Source organism: Dipodomys merriami, unplaced genomic scaffold (assembly GCF_024711535.1).
Source record: "Dipodomys merriami isolate MVZ:Mamm:240054 unplaced genomic scaffold, mDipMer1.0.p SCAF_21, whole genome shotgun sequence".
NCBI classification, from domain to species: domain Eukaryota; kingdom Metazoa; phylum Chordata; class Mammalia; order Rodentia; family Heteromyidae; genus Dipodomys; species Dipodomys merriami.
Genome location: NW_027203493.1, coordinates 2,070,362 through 2,088,272, shown reverse-complemented (window position 1 = coordinate 2,088,272; position 17,911 = coordinate 2,070,362). Strand labels below are relative to the sequence as shown.

General features: G+C 42.1%; 1 protein-coding gene across 2 annotated transcripts; it reads left to right on the top strand.

Moving 5' to 3' along the window:
- Positions 1 to 6,075: 6,075 nt before the first annotated feature.
- On the top strand, positions 6,076 to 16,568 carry Ms4a3 (membrane spanning 4-domains A3). 2 transcript variants are annotated; one of them, XM_070031808.1, is made up of 7 exons: positions 6,076 to 6,220; positions 8,708 to 8,877; positions 9,773 to 9,910; positions 12,752 to 12,808; positions 13,205 to 13,363; positions 15,026 to 15,127; positions 16,320 to 16,568. In XM_070031808.1, the coding sequence occupies exons 2-7, from the start codon at positions 8,725 to 8,727 to the stop codon at positions 16,452 to 16,454; spliced, it is 744 nt and encodes a 247-aa protein (XP_069887909.1). In that variant the 5' UTR covers positions 6,076 to 6,220; positions 8,708 to 8,724; the 3' UTR covers positions 16,455 to 16,568. The 2 variants fall into 2 exon arrangements, with proteins under 2 accessions (XP_069887909.1, XP_069887911.1); XM_070031810.1 differs by lacking the exon at positions 6,076 to 6,220 and adding an exon at positions 6,937 to 7,086.
- The last annotated feature ends 1,343 nt before the right edge of the window (positions 16,569 to 17,911 follow it).

The following is a 17,911-nucleotide window of genomic DNA, read 5'->3' as shown; positions in this document are numbered from 1 at the left end:
CTTCAGTTCAAGGCAAGTGCTCTATGACTTGAGACATAGTGCCACTTCCGGTTTTCTAGTGGTTTAATTGGAGATAAGAATCTCATGAAATTTCCTGCCTGGGCTGGCTTTGAACCACGATCCTCAGATCTCAGCCTCCTGAGTTGCTAGGATTACAGGCGGGAGCCACTGGCGTCTATTTACTTTTGAATAATATTCGATCATCACAGTTAATATATACATGAAAATGGAGCGAGGCAACTTGATGAGGCCGGTGGAGAAGGGGTAGATGGGATGGAGAAGAACGATGGGGGAGGAACTCAGGTCAAGATGTGTTGTACATATAAACGGGTCATTTCCCCTCATCCCACTATTTGAAGATACCATGTTTTTGTTTTACAACAAACTGGATGCTTCTTAACAGAAAAAGAACTTACAAAGCTAAAGCAGAAAGGGTTGGAAGCATGGGCCAAGTGGTAGAGTGCTTGCCTACCAAATGGAATATCCAGAGTTCAAACCCCAGTACTGTCTCCTGACTTAAAGACAGAAATAGAAAATGCTGTTAATTCAGATGAGTATAGGTCTCACTTAGACAACACAAGCAGGAATGGACGTCTTCTCCATAGTGGCTCTGAATGCCTCCGCCTCACTATGTGATTTCCTAAATGGGTCTGTGATGTGTAGATTTGATTCTTTATTGTTATGGGCTAGCTGGGTTTTTTTGTTTGTTTTTGGTTGAGGGGCTTGAACTTGGTTGCCTGGGCACTGTCCCTGAACTTTTTTGCTCAAGGCTAGTGCTCGACCGCTTTGAGCCACAGCTCCACTTCAGGTTTTCTGTTGGTTAATTGGACATGAGTGTCACAGACTTTTCTGCCCAGGCTGCATTTGAACTGTGATCCTCAGATCTCAGCCTCCTGAGTAGCTAGGATTACAGGTGTGAGCCACTACTTCAGGGGGATCTTGGCAAGATTAATCACTGCTTCTTCACAGGTATCCACTAAGCTTTCAGGAAGAGGATTTATTATTTCAACAGCAAATGAAGAGTTAATATCTTTTAACCCACTTATGGTCCATTTTTCTCCTAGATCAAATAAGCCAAAGACTATTATCCCTTCGAAATTTGCGAAGAGAAATAGAATGAAGGAGGTTTTTGTCTCCTTTCACTTAAGCTCTTGGAACTTTTCTGGAACTGCTGCTGTATTGGCTGTGGGAGGAAAGAAATGAGAGCAGGGAAGGGGACACTGTAACTCCTGAAACAGGATGCTGGTGGGTTGGAAGTCAGAGGTGATGGCGTCTAAGTGCTGAGTTTTAATCATGAGTATTTGGTGGTAGAATTCTCCCCACAACTTAAAATCTGTGCATGTGTTGATACTAGAGCTTGAACTCAGGGTTTAGATGCTATCCCTTGGCTTTTTTTTTTTTTCCCACTCCAGTCTGGTGCTCTACCTCTTGAGACACAGCTCAATTTATGGCTTTGTGCTGGTTAATGGAAGAGAAGGGTCTCAGACTTGTCTCCCAGAGTTGGCTTCAAACTGTGATCCTCAGATCTCAGTCTCCTAGCAGCTGGGATTATAGGCGTGAGACACAGGTTCCAGGCTGCTAGGGATTTTTTTTTTTTTGGTTAATATTTACTGAACGAATTTGCTTCCCCCCCAGTCAATTTATTCAAGTTTTTGGTATTTATAAATGGACTAATCAGGCTTTTATTTTCCCCACAACATGTCTGCACAACTATCAATATGGTACTTTATATGTCTTCATTTGTTTTATTAGGTTTAGGGAGTCACGCCTGTTGCCTTTTGGCATGGATGGGTTTGAGGTGCATCTCCCATCATGAGTGACTTTCAAGGAACAAAAGAAGGACAACAGCCCGTGGGCTCCTCACAGAGTCCAACGTGTGAAGCCAGTTTTCATCAGGTAAGAATAGTTTACCCACTTCAGGATGAATAGTAATTTAGGTACAGTTCTAACAAAGGAATACTACAAATCCATATATGAATACTATATGCCCAGATTTCTCAACTTTTTTTTCTTTTTTTGTCGGTCGTGGGGCCTGGGTGCTGTCCCTCAGCTCTTCAGCTCAAGGCCAACGCTCTACCACTTGAGCCACAGTGCCACTTCCTGCTTTTTCTGCTTATGTGGTGCTGAGGAATCAAACCCAGGGCCTCATGCATGCAAGGCAAGCGTTCTACCACTGAGCCACCTTCACAACCCCAGATTTCTCAACTTTTAATGTACATGTTCGTTGTAGACCACACAGGGCTGTAAGTCATGTAGTTTTTCTTTCTCACTTTCTTCTTTCTCTTTATTTCTCTCCCTTCCTTCCTCTTTCCTTCCTTCCTTCTTTTTCCTCTGTGCCAGTACTGGGGCTTGAACTCAGGGCCTGAGCATTGTTCCTTATCTTTTTCATTCAAGGCTAGTGTTTTGACACTTGAGCCCAACATTACTTCTGGAGTTTTGGTAGTTAAGAGGAGATAAGAGTCTCATGGACTTTCTTGCCTCTGCTGATTGAAGATCACAATCCTCAGATCTCGGCCTTCTGAGTAGCTAGGATTACAGGCACAAGCCACCATTAAATTGTTTAATTTCACCTCTGACAAGGTGAAATGGTTGTCATCGTTGGCTTAAAATAAGTCTCCAATTTCCTACTAGCACCAGAAGCAAAATCACACATGCACAAGTGTGTACACACACAATTTGTGTGTGTGTGTGTGTGTGTGTGTGTGTGTGTGTGTGTGTGTGTGTGTGTGTGTGTGTGTGTATGCCAGTCTTAGGGCTTGACCTCAGGGCCTGTGTGCTGTCTGAGCTTTTGTGCTTAATTCTAGCATTCTAATACTTGAGCCACAACTCCACTTCTGGCTTTTTTTTTTCTTTAGTAATTGGACACGAGAGTCTTATGGGCTTTCCTGCCTGCGATGGCTTTGAACTGTGATCCTCAGATCTCAATCTCTTGAGTATTTGGATTCTAAGCATGAGCTCCTAGCACCAGCTTTTTTTTTTTTTAACATTAATAATGCAGGAAAGTAGGTTAACAAGGCTAAAAAAATAGTTGAGGCATTTCCTACATCTAATTAGTGCTTTCTGAGATCAAGGATACCATAAAACTTATGCACAAGATCGGTGCCCTGAAGGTGACATTTCATAAGCAAATGAGCATTGTTAGAAGGATCCTCCTGAAGTGAAGGTATGTGACATTAAAAGTTGATGGGACAAGTCTCAGAAAAGTGGTGATCTAGCTAGTATTTAGATGACAGTCCCGTTTAGTATCATAATTAAATATTTGATATAGTTGAGTAATGCTTGAAATTTGAGGGTTTTTAAAAATACTGTCAGTATTTTTGAGTTCCCTGAACAAGTTGTTACGTTAAGAGTTATATGTGAGGAAATTTTAACTGTTTTATCCCTTTTCCCATTGGACCAAATACCCGTGAATCATTGGGCCAGTAGTGGCTGTGTGCAGACTTCCCTTCTTCATCCCTGAGGTGCAGAGCAAGGGGTACATGTATTTGTGGAACTCGGTTTCAGAGAGGCTGTAATTCTGCCTGTCCCAAAAAGAATAGTGACATGAATTTATCTGTTTAAATGTCTTCTGGGATGTCACATGGTATACAACTATCATGTGATATATGTACTTTTTCAATGTGTTTAAGTCCAAGTGAAATTGTATGCGAAGACAAGTTCATGATAAAACTGCTCCTGGATGACAATTCACTGTGGTTTTGGTAGACTGCATGGTAACTACTTCCCCAATCCAAAAGTACTCAAAACTAAATTCCTGCTCATCACCAATTGGATTTCAGGCCAAGAAACGGTTTCTAGTTCTTCCTTGAATTTAAGTTACCAACAATATCCCTGGAAGTGAAATCTTGCATTGAATATACCATGTAAGGGTACCGGTGAACAAACTTCATTCCAAGGGACGCTGATACGTGCAAGAGGTATACACTCAAATGATCTCGGCTCAAAAAGGAAGGCCAGTCTCTTCCATGAGGAAAACTGGTCGTTTGGAACATAAAACATTATCTTATGCCTTGGTTCTTCATTCCTAGAAAAAAAAAAAGCTATATTTTCATATGTGTTTCTGCATATTCAGTCTTTTTTTTTTAGGGGGGCGGTCAGATCATGGGCCTGAACTCTGGGCCTGCGTGCTGTCCCTCAGCTCTTCAGCTCAAGGCTAGTGCTCTACCACTTGAGCCACAGCACAACTTCTGGCTTTTTTTTTCTGCTTATATGGTGCTGAGGAATCGAACCCAGGGCCTCAAGCATGCAAGGCTCTACCACTGAGCCACCTTCCCAGCGCAGCATATTCAGTCTTTATCACATGTCACTTTGGTTAAAAGTTATAAGAAAATGCTCACACAGGTAGATGGGAAGGAGAAGCGTATTTTAATAGCCTTTTCAGTGTTATGGCTAATCTTTGATTCTACAGCAAAATTCAACAAAGGGTAGCTTCTTCCAAGTTAGTTGTAATATGGAATCTAAAAACATAGCAATAAACTTTTCATGCTCATATATATTAAAATCCATCGATAATTTTTTTCTGCCCCTTGTCAGCACGTGCTTCTGAGTGACACATCACATGCTGATGGAACATGGGGGCTTAAATACTGGTTAAACCTTGTCATCATTGCATTAGTGGGTATGGTTGAAAGGCATAAATGATCACAGCTTTCAGAATAGTGGAGCTAACCCATCTCTGAAAGGAAGGAACTTTGCCACAAATCCAGGCGTACTGAATGGTCTCTTATAAACTGCAGGAAGCCCAACTCTAACACAGATTGTAGAAGCAGAGGAACAAGACTGCTTCCCAAGGGTCTGAATTTTTCTAGACAAGACAGTGGATTTTGAGTCAGTATATTTGGGTTATTGTTTTAGCAAATAAAAGCAAATGATAACTAGAAAGAAATACTGGGTTGCCAAGTTCTGCAGATTGAAATGCTGACATAACTTCAGAACGGATTACAGGAATTGTAGCCTGTTGTTTTCTTCTATACATATTAGAAGCTGATGACATCTGAACATGAGTAGAAATGGTTTTCCACTGTTTAGTATTTCCTGGAAGTATTGTGTGCCACTTGAACTTTCTAGATGGTGTTAAGTCTCTCTGTAAACAATTGTCAAATGAGCTTTGGTGGTCTGGTAATCAGGGGAGCCTATGGCCTTAGGTGCTAAACAGTGTGTGTGATCCACCATCTCCAGAGGCTGTTCCAAGTAAGAAAGTATGCATAGCATGAATACAAAATCAGTTAAACCAGCCACCACTTCCTGTTTCCTGGTCGTACAGAGCTGCAGGTCTGCCCAGAGGAAGATCTGTGGCTGTTTATTTGGCCTTATTCTGAGACCCTGGGTGGTAATAGCCATTAAGACAATGTTCCCTTGAAAGGGTTATTCACGCTTTTCAGGAGATAACTCTCCTCTCTGCAGAGGTCAGAGCTTAACAATTTTGCTGGAAGAGAAATACTTCAGGCCAAGTGGACATTTAAGGGACAGTTGTTTCTGTTTTCTATTGTGGTGCAGAACATTGTGGTCCACAAGATTTGCCATCTTGACTCTTTTAAGTGCTCAGATGAGTGGCATTAAGTAGACTTGCACTGTTCATGTTCTTGATCATCCCCTTGTTTTGAATAGTGACTTGTACATGGCATGTAAGGTACTTACGTGATAATTAGCATGTTATGGGACCAAAGAAACAGCCTCTTGAAGCCTGTGAGGAATGAGCACAATCGTGCACGTACAGTCCCTCACATCCTCACTGGCACATTACTTACATTGAGTATTTTAGTGGCCACAGTCTTTTCTCTCAACCTGACGCTTAATGTCTGGCTTCATCTCTTCTTAGTTCACAGCTAACTCTACTCTTCATTCTATAACAACTCCCCATTTTAACCTACCGGTAAGTTCTGTTTGTATTTTCTTTTTTCTTTTTCTGTTCCAACGGTGTATGAAGCAATGACTCTGAGCCAGAAACCGTTATTCTTCACGCCAGTTCCCTACTTATCACGGAGCCTTGGGGAAGCTGGTGGTGACAAGCCTGTAGTGCAAATGCGGTTATCACACCTTCCAGACATCCACTGGCCCTCTCCATTGGCTCCAGGAAAGCATTGCACAAGGGAAAGATTGGCTAACCCCGAGGGAGAAGAGGATTCCCTTTTCTTGAATTGCTGATCGTTACTGAGTTTCTCTACTCTGTGACAGGATGGGCTTGGGGGGAAGGAAGATGGTCCACGCCTGAGCCTCCAAGGTAAGCACAGCGGCTCCCTCTGCATAGCGTCCATCTGGCTCACTGCAGATGTTTGCAGAGTTTTTTGTTTGGTTGCAATGTAGAGATATGGAGTATTTCGGTGTGAAGTTAGCTTACCTTAGAAGACGAATGTTATTCTGCTTCCATTAGAACAATGTTAGATAGTGTTTGGAAAAAGTGGAGTCAATGTTTTTGGCCTTTTCTCTTTTGGTACTGGGAATCGAACCCAGGATGTTGCACTTTCTAGGCAAGCTCTTTGCCACTGAGCTATATCCTAGCCCTGGAGTCATATTCTCTCTCTGTCTCTCTGTCTCTGTCTCTGTGTCTGTCTCTGTCTCTCTCCCTCCCTCCCTCTCCCCTCTCTTCCCCTCCTCTCCTCTCCCCTCTCTCCTCTCCTCTTTCCTCTCTTCTCTTCTCCTCTCCTCTCTCCTTTCTCCTTTCTCCCTCTCTTCCTCTCTCCCTCTCCCCTCCCCTCCCCTTCCCTCCCCTCCCTTCTCCTCTCCCCTCCTCTCCTCTCCCCTCTCTCCTCTCCTCTTTCCTCTCCTCTCTTCTCCTCTCCTCTCTCCTCTCTCCTTTCTCCCTCTCTCCCTCTCTCCCTCTCCCCCTCTCCCCTCCCCTCCCCTTCCCTCCCCTCCCTTCTCCTCTCCTCTCCTCTCTCTCCTCTCCTCTTTCCTCTCTTCTCTCCTCTCCTCTTTCCTCTCCTCTCTTCTCCTCTCCTCTCCTCTCTTCTTCTCTCCTCTCTCCTCTCTCCTTTCTCCCTCTCTCCCTCCCCCACCCCTCCAAATAGCTGTACCTGAGTTATGTTGCCTGAACATTGTGAGATCTATGTAGAATTTGGGAAGCACAGTTCAACATAAGTTTGGAAGGTCAGTATATTATCATGGTGACTCCGCACAGGCTACCAGCTTCTGATCCCTGGCTTTCAAGTTGTAGGCCCCCTCCTCTGTTCCTCAACTTCTTCATCAGAAAAATAGAAGGAGACATTCCAAAGGGAGTTGAGAAAAATAAGCTAGTTAAGATAAGAAAGATACTTACAAGGACTTCGACTACGTACTCAGAGGTAGATAGCTGAACTTAATTGCTAAGATCACAGACAAATGGATTTTGCTGATTTTTTAAAATGCTGAATTGACTAAATTTTATAGAACATAGCTCCTTTTACCCGAAGACTTTGAAAAATTCTCATTCCTGATGTTTTTCTGAAAGTCAAATTATTTGGTTATAATAGATTTCTTCCCCTAAAGCTGCTCTGTGGTTTCGTGGCATGAGAGAATCTAGTGTTTGCAGACATATTTCCCCTTATCATTCATAAAGCAGGGCTATGTGAGGATGGACCTATAGTGCTTAAAAAAATAAGTTGTGGGGCTTAAACTCAGGGCCTGGGCGCTGTCCCTGAGCTCTTTTGCTCAAGGCTAGAACTCTGCCACTTGAGCTACAGTAGCCCTTGCAATTTTCTACTGGTTCATTGCAGATAAGAGTTGAAGCCAGCCTGTTGAACCATGATCCTCAGATCTCAGCCTCCTGTGTAGTTAGAATTACAGGTGTGAGGCATTGGTGTCCAGCCTAAAGTGCTTTTAAAATAATTGTGTAATATGTATTAGCTGAGACGCATGCATGTGACAGATGCTGAGGGAGATCCGGGAGTCACAGTGATGAGAAGATGGTGAAATATGGATAAATCACTCTGGAAGCTGGAGCTCAGACTGCCTAGGGATTATGAGAAGGGAAGTCAAAGGAACTCTGGGAATAACCAGAAAGCAATTATTTTTATTGTTATAAAGGTGATGTACAGAGGGTTTACTGTTACATAAGTCAGGTAAAGAGTACATTTCTTTTTGGACAATGTCACCCCTTCCCTTGCTCTCTTCCAGTATTTCCCTTCCATCCCTACCCACAATGCGTGTAGTTCATTTTTAACATAGTGTCTAACAAGTACCACACCTGCTTTTTTGTGTGTGTCGGTCATGGGGCTTGAACTCTGGGCCTGGATGCTGTCCCTCAGCTCTTCAGCTCAAGGCTAGCACTCTACCATTTGAGCCACTGTACTACTTCCGGCTTTTTCTGCTTATGTGGTGCTGAGGAATCAAACCCAGGGCCTCATGCATGCGAGACAAGCACTCTACCACTGAGCCACCTTCCCAGCCCCCACACCTAGCTTTTATATGAAAGGATTCATCTTTCCCATTTGGCCAGAACTCTAAAACAGCATCCAGAAAGTACGTCCTGGGGGCTGGGATTGAGCCTGTTAGAATTGCCAGGAAGACCAGGGTGAAGCTGTAGGGACGTGTTGCTGGAAGAAAGGGCCAGTCCTGACACGAACAGAATAGACCTGAGCATCCCGCAGATTCTCTTTGCTCTGCCCTTCCCTCCCTTGCCACTTCATGCTGCAACATGGACAGAATGAAGCCCTCTAGGATGCTGAAAAATACAACTAGATTGTAGCAAAAGAAAAATGACGGGACCTTTGGATTTCTTTTTCCATGTCAGCCACAAAGCACCCCAACATGGCCTCCCAAGAAGCGGATACTGCAGGGCTGGAGACGGGAGGAGGTGGGATTCCAGGCAGCCAGGTGGCATCCGATGGGGTGAATATTTCTGTTTACCGGCCCTTGAAGGAATTACAACATTACCAAGAAGGAACATTACAAGCCCTTGGGGTAAGTTGGAGTTCTTTGAAGCAAATTGGTTTAAAAAGAAAGGAAAAAATAAAATCATGTAGAAACCATTGTGTGTACCCAGAAGAGAAAATTTTGAATTCTTTCTCACTCAGGCAGTATTGTATTTAAGATAGTATTGTATGCTCTGGACCTCAAGAGCAGAAATAGATAGGTGTTCCCTCACAGCTGAGAACAGTCCATCACACCCTAAAGAATGGAATGTAAGATCCCCAAAGGTTTTTCCTGTGACCTCCCATTCTGGTGGTTGAGCAATACAAAGTTCCTGTCTTGTAATTTCAGTTAAAAATTGTGGTGGAGCCGGGTGCTAGTGGCTTACGCCTATAATCCTAGCTACTCAGCAGTCTGAGAATCATGGTTTAAAGCCAGCTTTGGCAGGAAAATCTATGAGAACTCATCTCTAACCCATGACCAAAAAGCCAGAAGTGGCTTACGTGCTGGAGTGCCAACCTGGAGGGAAAGAGAGCCTACTAGGCCCTGAGTTCAAACACACACACACACACACACACACACACACACACACACACACACACACACACACACACACACACACACACACACACACACACACACACACACACATTGTGGTGGGGGAAAGGCCAAGGAGAACAAAGTTTAATGCCTGTCTGATTTTTATCTTCTCCTGGCCCCCAAAGCATGCTGGGAAAACAGACTATTTCACCAAACATCATGTTCTTTACACTTGGGGAGTCTGTGAGAACGGTTGGAAATAGAATGACAGGGTCAGATTGTGGAATGGAAGCTCTAAGCTCAGGTGTTGCCCAGTTAATTTAGGCTTGACTATTTAAAATCATGCAATCTCCTTTCTGAGGAAACTTAACGTGGCCTTTTGTCTTTGATTTTCTTCTTTCTGCAGGCCATCCAGATCCTGAATGGAGCGATGATTCTGGCTCTGGGTATCTGGCTGGCGTCCTTACAGTATCTGTCTCACCTCTTCAGGCATTTCTTCTTCTTCACCTTTTACACAGGCTATCCGCTGTGGGGCCCTGTGTTTGTGAGTATTCCCCGTTTCCCTGGCCAGAGGCTAGCCCTCACATGGCACTGCCACAAGTGCGCTCCATTATAAAAGTGTTCGTAGTTTGTTTGAAAGTTATATGCTGTCGTTTTGACTTATAACTTCTGCTACAAGGAAGGTAACCCCCCCTTCTGACTAAACAATATCCCATTTCTGGGGTATACGTTAAGACCCTAACATTAACTTCTTATTATTTCTGTTAAATATTATAGGTACTAAAAATTTGGACAAATATATATATATATATATATGTGAATTAATAGCCAAGAGTTTCAATTTGAGAGATTGAAATAATTGGTCTCCTGATTATTGTCTGAAAATCAGAAGAGTCACTCCCCAGATGTCAGTAAAAATCCCCAGATGTCAGTAAAAATCTAATCAGAGGCTGGACAGTCTTTAAAACTTGTTCATGAGCTTTGCCACTTGATTTTTACTTACTGCATGGGTTGTTTTTTTTAAGGTGGAGAATAGAAATGATTTGTTAATTAGCCATTGTTATTTTCCTATGTGGTCTCTATCTTCGAAAATGTACAAATGTTCAGTTCTGAGCTGAACACTGAAAAACAAAAAGGAGCTATTAAGGTGGGAGCACATAGCTGACAATGCTGAACAGAATATGTTATTGGAAAGTGAATTAAAACTATAACAAGTCTTGGGCTCCAATTTATAAATTTTTAATTATTACCCTTCAATGTTCTTTACAATGATAGTATTCTTTTTTTTTTTTTTTTGGTTGGACATGGGGCTTGAACTCTGGGCTTGAGCACTGTCCCTGCGCTCTTCAGTTCAAGGCGAGCACTCTACCGCTTGAGCCACAGCACTACTTCCGGTTTTCTGGTGGTTAATTGAAGATAAGAGTCTCTCGGACTTTTCTGCACGGGCTGGTTTTGAACCGTAATCCTCAGATCTCAGCCTACTCAGTAGCTAGGAGCCACCGGTGCCCGGCACAATGATATTATTCTTAAGACTAAAAACTCCAGACACAAATTAGATCTCATAGTCTACATACCTTTTCAGATCCAGTCTGAAACTTGTAATTTGAGCATCCTATCCCTGAAATTGTTGGATAGTTAACATCATCATCATCATCATCATAGTTAAACTGAATTTTTCTTAGAAATCCAGGCTGCATATTTGTTCTGCATACTGAGTCTTAAGAATTTCCATGCCATGTTTAAAAAAAGATATAGATTTTTTTCCCTCCAGAAAGTGAGATCAGATTGTCAAAATAAAGAAGAAGAGAAAAGCAAGAAAGGAAAGAAGGAAGGAAAATACAAAGAACTATGATCAGAATATTGCTCCCTTTAGCACTATTACCACCAAAGCTCAAATTGGCCATTGGTGCTTGCTGCTAGAAGTCTCTCTCTGTCCCTGAGACACCTTCAGGCAGCAGCTTAGGTCTGTGGCATGCCTTCTCTGCTCTCCATACTCGCCTTGCCATCTCCTGGGGGTCAGGCCTTGCTGCATACTGACCATGACATGGTCTTTGCTGTCTGTTCATCCCTTCCTACTGATTCTTTGTTGTTGTTGTTGTTGATTGTGGGGCTTGAACTGTGGGCCTTGGTGCTGTCCCTCAGCTCTTCAGCTCAAGGAGAGTGCTCTACCACTTCAGCCACAGTGCCACTTCTGGTTTTCTGGTGGTTCATTGGAGATAAGAGTCTCACGGACTTTCCTGCCCGGGCTGACTTTGAACCGAGATCTTCAGATCTCAGCCTCCTGAGTCACTAGGATTACAAGTGTGAGCCACCAGCATCCAGCTTGTACTGATTCTTATCAACAACATCACAGGAAAAAAAAAAGTATATGAGCACTGGCTCTTCTGCTTGTGCACTAGAATGACAGAAAAAGTTTGGGAAAGGTCTCTTGGGATCGCCAAAGTTAAATGGATACTTTTTCAATGTATGGCTTTCCATTTGAAATAAAATTAAATGGCTATTATAAAACAGATATTATTTTTAACTTAACTATTTCCTGCATGTAATCCCCCTCTTCGGTATGCCTTCCTTTCATCCCAACATAGCTGACAGGTAGGCAATATTACTGTGAGAGTACATACATCACCATTTATATGGAAAAGCAACAGTGACTCAGGAGTCCCCATGACACCCTCTTTAGTTGATGTGATAATGAAAGCTTATACTTTTACGATCAGCTAGACTTTAGTAGTGAATTTTAAGTAGCCTGCTAGCCATGATTTTGCTAACTTTTCCTTTAGTCCTCAGGTGTGGTGTCCTGGTGAAGAGTTGTGAGACTCCTGTTAGTGAAAGACAGAAGAAAGGTTTTCAAACCATTGTAAATGTAGAGAGAATTTAATTTATAATATTAGGCAAGGGGCTAAGAGCATACTGAAATAAAAAAGTCTAGCTGGTACATAGCAAGATTTAAAAGATGTTTGGGAGGAATAAATCAGATGGCTGAAGCTTGAGCAGGAATATGAAAATTAGATTTATAGACACACAAACATATGGGTATATAAAAATGAATATCATTTACATGAACATAAATATAATAACTATAATATTATATTAACTATGTACATATGCTTTCAAAGAATCCAGACTCCGATAAACCCACTAAAAGCTAGCTATGAAACAAAAGGAAAGGAGTATAAATTTACTTAGAATTTAAATTACTTGTGGATTTTAGTCCTATACAATAATGAGCAACATCAAGTATGATTTTGTCTGCTAGGTTGTGAATTTTTTTTAAATGACATTTGTGTAGCTATTTTTAGACATCGTTTACTCGAGGGAGGGCCAAGATGAAAAATGGCTGAGTCTTAATATTTCTTAATCTGCGTACCCTCCTATTTTCAAACAGTTTATTGGTTCAGGATCCTTGTCTGTTGCTGCAGGGAGAAACCCTACAAGAATGCTGGTAAGTGGAAATTCTTCCTTTTCTATGACCAGAGGAGTTGAAATAAAATTTTTACTAACAGTGGCCTATATACACAATGGGATTTTACTCATCCATTAGCAAGAATAATATTGTATCATTTGTAAAGACATGGGAAGATCTGCAAATCATTCAGTGAAGTAAGTCAGGCGCAGAGAGACAGAGGTCCATCAATACATTTGTTGTTTTCTTTGTCTTTATTGCTAGAATGTAAGTTCCACGGGCATTGGGGAGTTGTTGTTGATGGAAGTTTGTCTAGAATATAGGTGGGTCTGTAAATTGTATTCTATGAGTATTTGCGCAAGTGGATTGAGTCCAAGGGAGTACACAAGGAGTGTTCAACATAAACGGAGGGAAAAGTCTTCTTCTCTTTTGCAGATGCAAAACAGTTTTGGGATGAATATTGCAAGTGCTACAATTGCCTTGGTTGGGACTGCTTTCCTGTCAGTACATTTAGCACTGAATAGCCAGTCTTTCAAGGTTTGTCAGTCTTCGCAGTCTCCAGACTTATGCATCTACGTGGGTTCCACCTCAAATGTATGTTTCTAAACATATGTTCATTTATAAAATATTTTAAATGATGTAAAATGTATGAAAACAACATCTTGTATCATGCTGCCATTGTATGTGTGCATGTGTGTGTGCGTGCACGTGTGTGTGTGTGTGTGTGTGTGTTCACGGCTTGAACTCAGGGTACTCTCACTTTCTTTTACAGCTGGCTCTACCACTTGAACCACAGCTCCACTTCTGGATTTTTGGTGCTTAGTAGGACTTGAGTCTCTCTAATTTGTCTCTCAGGCTAGCTTTGAACCATGAGCCTCAGATTGCAAGCCTCCTGAGTAGCTAAGATTATAGGTGTGGGTCACTAGCACCCAGCTCAAGACTTGATTCTTTGCCAGTTTTTTATCTTAGTTCAAGTAGTTGTACAAAGGAATTTCAGTTTATGAGTACAATGCATCTTAATCAATTATTTGATTCTTGACTCCCTCCCCTTTCCTCCCTCCCTCCCTCCCTCCCTCCCTCCCTCCCTCCCTCCTTCCCTCCCTCCCTCCCTCCTTCCCTCCTTTCTTCCTTCCTTCCTTCCTTCCTTCCTTTCTTTCTTTCTTTCTTTCTTTCTTTCTTTCTTTCTTTCTTTCTTTCTTTCTTTCTTTCTTTCTCTCTTTCTCTCTTTCTCTCTCTCTCTCTTTCTTTCTCTCTCTTCCTCTTTCTTTCTTTCTTTCTTTCTTTCGTTCTTTCTCTTTCTTTCTTTTTTGCTTTCTTTCTCTTTTTCTCTTTCTTTCTTTCCCTCTCTCTGAGATTCCTTGCTCATGGCTGCATTCTACCACTTGTGCCATGTTTCCAGCCCAATGTTTTGAAAGTTAACTACAGGTGAAATGTTAATAACTTCTCTGCCCAGCCTTGTTTTGAATTACATTCCTCAATGTCTCAGCCTAGGATTACAAGCATGAGCCACCCGAGTCTTTCACTATCAGATAGCTTCTCCAAAGAAATTTGGATTTTGTGTTTCTCCTAGGTGTTTCAGTGATAACAGAAGAATTACTGGTGCAACAATAATTTATTGTGTATTTGTATCAGCTTTATAGTTTTTAGGGCTGATACACATGCCTCATGTTCTGAGAAATATTGTTGGAGAAATAGTCAAGGGGTCATTTTGCCTACTTTATTAAAATTTCTACTCATGTCGTTAGTGTACTACTATTCATATTGACAAGTCTGATTGTGTCAGATTTTTTCTTGTACAATTTTTCCCTCTTGAATAGTTCACATAGTTTATTATAGATATAATACATATCTTTTGTTCATTTGTTTGACAGTCATGGGTCTTGACCTCAGGGCCTGGGCATTGTCCCTGAGCCCTTCAGCTCAAGGTGAGCCCTCTACCACTTGAGCCACAGCACCACTTCTGGTTTTCTGGTGGTTAATTTGAGATAAGAGTCTCATGGATGCTCCTGCCTGGGCTGGCTTTGAACTGTAATCCTCAGATCTCAGCCTCCTGAGTAGCTAGGATTACAGGCATGAGCCACTGGCTCCTGGCCTGGTTTTTTTTTTAATTGAGATTGGATCTCAGCATTTATGTGTCTATATCTTCCATGTATGGTTCATTTTATTCCATCTGGTGGGAAGGAGAGGTCTGCTGTTGACATTTTTCTTCTTTGGGGTGCTTCTACTGGATTTGATATGAAGCATCGTCTCTCCCAGGGCCTGGTGTCTCTGATGCTGATCCTGACTTTGCTGGAACTGGGCATTACTATCTCGATGTCAGTCATGTGGTGCCAAGGGAGCTTCTGTGATTCGAGAGAGGTGGGTTTAGAAAGTTAGCAAGTCATGTGATCTTCAGACTTCCTGTTGTGTTTGCAATTGTTTCTTACTCTTGGAATTGGAAAGAAACTTTTGTGGGTTAAATGACTTGCATGGTTCCTGGAAGAAGAGATTGCATCAATATTTGAGATAGAAAGAAGGCTGGAAAAGAATTCAAATATGAAAACATGAAGGATCAATTGTATTCATAATCTGACATGTTGAATTGAAACCTTTTCTGTACAACTACTTAAAGAAAAAAAAGAAAAATAATCTACCTCACACTGTTCAGAATCAGACTTCCTATCCGTATCTATGAACAAAAAAGTGAATAAAAAATAAATGGCTAAATATGCCAGATAAGGTAAAAAAGAAAACACAAAAGGAAAGTTCTTATTTATTTATTTATTTGTCAGTGGTAGGGTTTGAACTCAGGGCCCAGGCACTGTCCCTGTGCTCTTTTGCTCAAGGCTAGGATGCTACCACTTTTTTGTTGTTATTGTTGGTCATGGGGTTTGAATTCTGGGCCTGGGTGCTGTCCCTGAGCTCTTCAGCTCAAGGCAAGCACTCTACCACTGAGTTTTTCTGGCAGTTTATTGGAGATAAAAATCTTAGGAACTTTCCTGCCTGAGCTAGTTTGAACCATGATCCTCAGATCTCAGCTTCCTGAGTAGATAGGATTACAGGCGTGAGCCAGCAGTGCCCAGCCATGCTACCACTTTGAGCCATAACTCCACTTCTGGTTTTCTGGTGGTTAATTGGAGATAAGAGTCTCACAGACTTTCTTATCCAGGCTGGCTTTGAACTGCAATTCTCAGATCTCAGCCTCCTGAATAGCTAGGATTACAAGTATGAGCCACCACCTGGTGGAAAAGTGTATTTAATATATAAGAGAACAAAACTTTAGAAAATGCAACTAAAATTGGTTTTAGTTAGTTCCTTATGATGTGTTATTTTCCAGCCATAGGACTCAAGAAAATCACACATTCGTGCTAGATTTTATGTATCCTAACTCCAAAGTAAAAATAATGAGTTTATTATCTATTGATATATGAAGACTATGCAGGGAACCCACAGACAGTGTTTAGTGCGGTAACGACCAGTGAATGAGTATCATTGGTGACAATCACAGCAGTAACAGGAGAGAGGGAAGATGATCTTGTTCTTGAAATAAACACATTGCTTTCTGTTCCAGGAAATTTACTCACCCCCGAATCCCATGGATTCAGAAATACCTCCTGATGAAAGTAATGCTGAGGACGTGAACACTCAGCCTCCAGTCTCCAATGACCCAGAACCTCATCCTAGCGCTCAAGAGGACATGAGCTGATGAAACCCAGTCCTTGATCATGGCCCTACTCATGAGAAGCCTGAGCCTTTCGGCCCTGACTATAAGTCAATTCCATATGTTCTGAACGTAGATGAATAAAGATTTCTCCTTAGACATTCTTGGGTTTGTGTCTTCTGTGACTTATAACTCCAGTGTTATATGTGGAGATTGCTTCTCTGTTCCTTTTTCTTCTCCAACTCCATTGCTTTATGCAGTTTGAAGAAGGATGGTAGTGAATATAATCCATGTCTGATGGATTCTCCCTAAAATACAATTCCTGACCACCCAGTGGGAAGGAAGATGAGTCAGAGTTGCTTTTCAACACAGGAAAAAAATGCTTCTCGGTGACAGCTGGCTACAAAAAAGGTTACAAACTGTTACCTTTTTGAGTTTGAGTAGATCTGCTACCTAGGGTATAACTGAGGGAAGAAATATGGCTTGTCAAAAGAGGAAGCTAGAGATGAAGAGTGAGTGAAAGGCCCATGCGCAGGCTGTGCGTGCCAGAGTAGGAAAGATATGCGCGCAGTGGTGTTTCACTATCTCTTCCTTCCAGGCAGAGGTACGGTTAAAACTCATCTTGATCATTTCCCCTGATGTTTCAGTATCCACTATTGCGAAAGGTAACCAGACATGGCTGCAGGCATCCAAAGTGTGGGCACTGAAGGTGAGACACATCTCAGAATGAGGCAAGGTGAATGAAGGTGGGACTAGAGCAGTTTATTGAAGGACCACTCAAGGTTATGTTTATAATTAGGCTGAACTATAAGCAGTGCAGACCTGTGAGTTACCCCTTACTCCTTTTGCTATTGGACGAAACACTTTGGTTTCAGCACATGGCTCAATCCCATACTCTTCCAAATGTCTCATGGGACTTTTATTTCCATCAAATTCATGTCCATCGGTGTTTCCATTTTCCCATTCTTAGCATCACAGAGATCTAAGCATCCCAGAGATCTGAGCTGTAGAGTTCTTCTGATGTTAGAGCAGATTGTGGAGTCTTTGAGTGTGTGTGTGTGTGTGTGTGTGTGTGTGTGTGTGTGTGTGTGTGTGTGTGTGTGTGTGATGGTATTGGGGCTTGAACTCAGGGTCTTGTGCTCTTGCTTGGAATTTTTTGTTCAAGGCTGGTGTTCTACCACTTGAGCTCTACCTCTACTTCTGAGGGCTTTTTTCCTGGTTAGTTGGAAAGAAGAGTCCACAGACTTTCCTACTCTGGCTGACTTTGAACTGTGATCCTCAGATCTCAGCCTCCTGAGTAGCTAGGATTCCAGGTATGAGCCAACAGCATCTAGCTGGAGACTTTTCTGTACACATTTCTTAGTCTTCACATGCTAAAAGACAGGGAGAGAAAGACTTAATAGAACGTGAAGTGAGACAGCTGCAGAGAATGACACTAATGCCTACAGAGAGGGCTGCAGCCTTGATCCTGTGTATGAAGCCAAGTATTCCTTTCCTGAGGG